The sequence below is a fragment of the Loa loa genome (assembly GCF_000183805.2).
Source record: "Loa loa unplaced genomic scaffold supercont3.710, whole genome shotgun sequence".
Classification (NCBI taxonomy): Eukaryota; Metazoa; Nematoda; class Chromadorea; order Rhabditida; family Onchocercidae; genus Loa; species Loa loa.
In genome coordinates, this window is record NW_018108890.1 from 1 (window position 1) to 2,832 (window position 2,832).

Consider the following 2,832-nt stretch of genomic DNA (forward strand, 5'->3'; position numbering starts at 1 on the left):
AATAATAATATATATATATATATATATATATATATATATATATATATATATATATATATATATATAAACATATATATATTTTTATGTATATATTTTATCGGCCACCTTAAATATTACGCTAGAGAACGATTATTTTGAGCTCATATTGTTATATTTATTTTTTAATTAATTTGTTTTTCTGAACGATTATTATTTTAAGTTTATAGTTCTGATTGATACACGGTAGCAAAAATCAAAATAAAATGAATGAACTATTTGATTATTTGTATTTTATTTGCTGGTTTACATACATTTATTTATTTACCACACTGATGAAGTTTTAATTGATGTCAGAAAAAAATAATTCTACCCCGGAAGAAACTGAACAAGTTTGGAAAGATAACTTTTCAGGATGGATTTTATCTGGCAGCAGTTGCTAATAATGGGAAGAAGACTGCAGCTCTTGTTTATGGTATCGCAAGAAATGTTTGGATACGGGTGCGCGCCTTTTCTGCATAACACGACCTAGCACAGGTGAAGTGTAGACTGGAAACAATCGATGAGCTAACAAAACGTTTTTATCTTGCTACTCCGGAAGAAACTGAACAAGTTTGGAAAGATCTGTTTGAAGGTCAATAGATTTGTATCATCACGAAGTCAAAATTTCGAGTCAAATCTTACAGAAAGCGCTCCTTCCAAATTGCTTATTTGGACACAAATGTTGTTTTTTCGATTTCATTCAGTTGAAACTTTGTCTAATGGCTTTCTTCGTTAATTTCAGGTTCAAACAAGACCTGTCAGCATAATTATTTTCATGGCCGTTGCCGAAACGAAGCGATGGATGTATACTGTGAAACCGGACGACGGACTCGAACTCACTTTGTTCTTTCTGTTTTTCGGGACCATAAACCAATGAAGAAAAGTGATTACCTGTGAATTTTTATTTGTCATCCAAAAAATACTGGCAAATACTTTAGCCACGAATACGAAGACTAACAATAAATTTCAAAAATAAGCTCTAAGATAGATGCTGAGTCCGAAGGAAAAATTTCATGATATTATTCAGTATACATAAATTGAATGCATTAATTACAATAGAAAGTATTAATTTACAACTGAAAGCATTAATTACAATTTTTCCATGATATTATTCAGTATACTTAAATTGAAGGCATTAATTACAAGTGATGAAGCAATATATTTATTCCCTATCGTTAATATTGTATCAGCTTTGAAAAATTTGAAAAACTGAAGTGAAAGGATATAAAACTGAACAAATAGTTTTGGGGGAGATTTGCATAAATTAACTATTTTTCATAATGCAATATGCAGTTGCAAAAAACTATTCAATATGAAGGATTTAAACAGTGGCCATCACTATATTGCTTACATTACTGCACGTGCATGCAAGTCATTGATACACGTGGCTAGTCACTCCCATCGAAATTAACATATATATATATACATATATATATATATGATCTCCAACCAATATCTAACAGAAGTAATTGGTGGTATCTGTCAGTCTGCAACAAAATTTTGTTCAGTGTGTTCTATTTCATTAATTTCAACAGAGAAGGTCAGCCTTTCTCAAGGTTTTACGTCATGAGATTTCAAGACTTCACGATAACACTTGTTTTTTCAAACAAAATTATCCTTTTATTAAAATTATAATTGTGCAAGTTTGCGTGAATTCTGCTTTGGAATACCTGTAGCCATCCTCCGATATGAATACTTTGTTGTATTTGACTTTGTTGTATTTGACGTTTGAATGAGTGATATTCATACTATGTACGCAATGAAACGTACTGATCTCTTTTCAAGGCTAATATATTTGGAATAGTACGCACTTGAAAGTTTCACACAATTGTCAAACAGAAGGCGGTGTTGTTTCTTATAAGCAACCATCCCATACATCAGTAAATTTGAATATTTTTTTTTCGGAATTGACAAGAAAACACTCCCATCAAAATTCATTCCATCCGTTTCATCTTCTTCCTCTTTCAACTGAGTAACACTCAAACTATCGTAAGTTCATTTAAAATTAAAAACAAAATATAGCGCAGCAATATTTTAAGGTTTTTGCGCAGTTAAAAATTGATAATTTTATAAAATTTGAGGAACCACAAACAGAACCGTTACATTTGTTAATGCTAAGAATGACTAAGAGATGGATTGGACCATCTGATCTGTCAACGCCAGAAGTGAGTGGGAGACTGGTAGAACTCAACGAAATTGATCAAAATGACGCAACCCACCAATTCAAGATGTTAGTAGAGAATAAACAAATGTAGGAATAAATCCGAAAATCTGGCTTAAGAAGTATCAAAATGAAACACCCAACATCCAAAGAATCAAAAAGAAACATCCAGAGCATACGACTCACACAGATGAGAAGCGATTCAAATCCGAAATATCCAAGGGAGATTTCGTTGCGCCATCGAGTTCACATATGAAGACTCATACTAGTGAGGAGCCGCTCTCTTGTTTGGAATACACAATGAATTTCACCCGAGAAAAGTATCTGAAGGAACATATGAGGACTAATGCCGGTAAGAGGTGTTCTTCTGTTCGAAATGTACGGTAAATTTCACATGGTTAACGAATCTGCATAGAAATATGAGGATTCATACGGGTAAGAGGTGGTTCTTTTGCTCGGAATGCATGGCAGTTTTCACCCGGTCAGACAATCTGCATGCACGTATGATGATTTATGCCAGTAAGAGGCCGTTCTCTTGTTCGGTATGCACAATGAATTTCATCCGGACAGAGTATCTGAATGGACATATGGGGATTCATACTGGTAGGAGACCGTTTTCTTGTCCGAAATGCGCAGCAAATTTCACATTGTCA

The 2,832-nt window shown here is 33.3% G+C and overlaps 2 protein-coding genes across 2 annotated transcripts; both read left to right on the forward strand.

Annotated features, from left to right (window-relative positions):
- Positions 1–390: 390 nt before the first annotated feature.
- On the forward strand, positions 391–970 carry LOAG_14264 (hypothetical protein; the record flags this gene model as incomplete). Its single annotated transcript, XM_003149762.2, has 3 exons — positions 391–477; positions 514–610; positions 761–970. Coding segments are annotated over 3 exons (339 nt in total), but the record flags the coding sequence as incomplete, so codon positions are not given.
- Positions 971–2,138: 1,168 nt separating this feature from the next.
- LOAG_14265 (hypothetical protein) lies at positions 2,139–2,566 on the forward strand (the record flags this gene model as incomplete). The annotated part of the gene is made up of 2 exons (XM_003149763.1): positions 2,139–2,183; positions 2,300–2,566. The coding sequence occupies 2 exons, from the start codon at positions 2,139–2,141 to the stop codon at positions 2,564–2,566; spliced, it is 312 nt and encodes a 103-aa protein (XP_003149811.1).
- Positions 2,567–2,832: the final 266 nt, after the last annotated feature.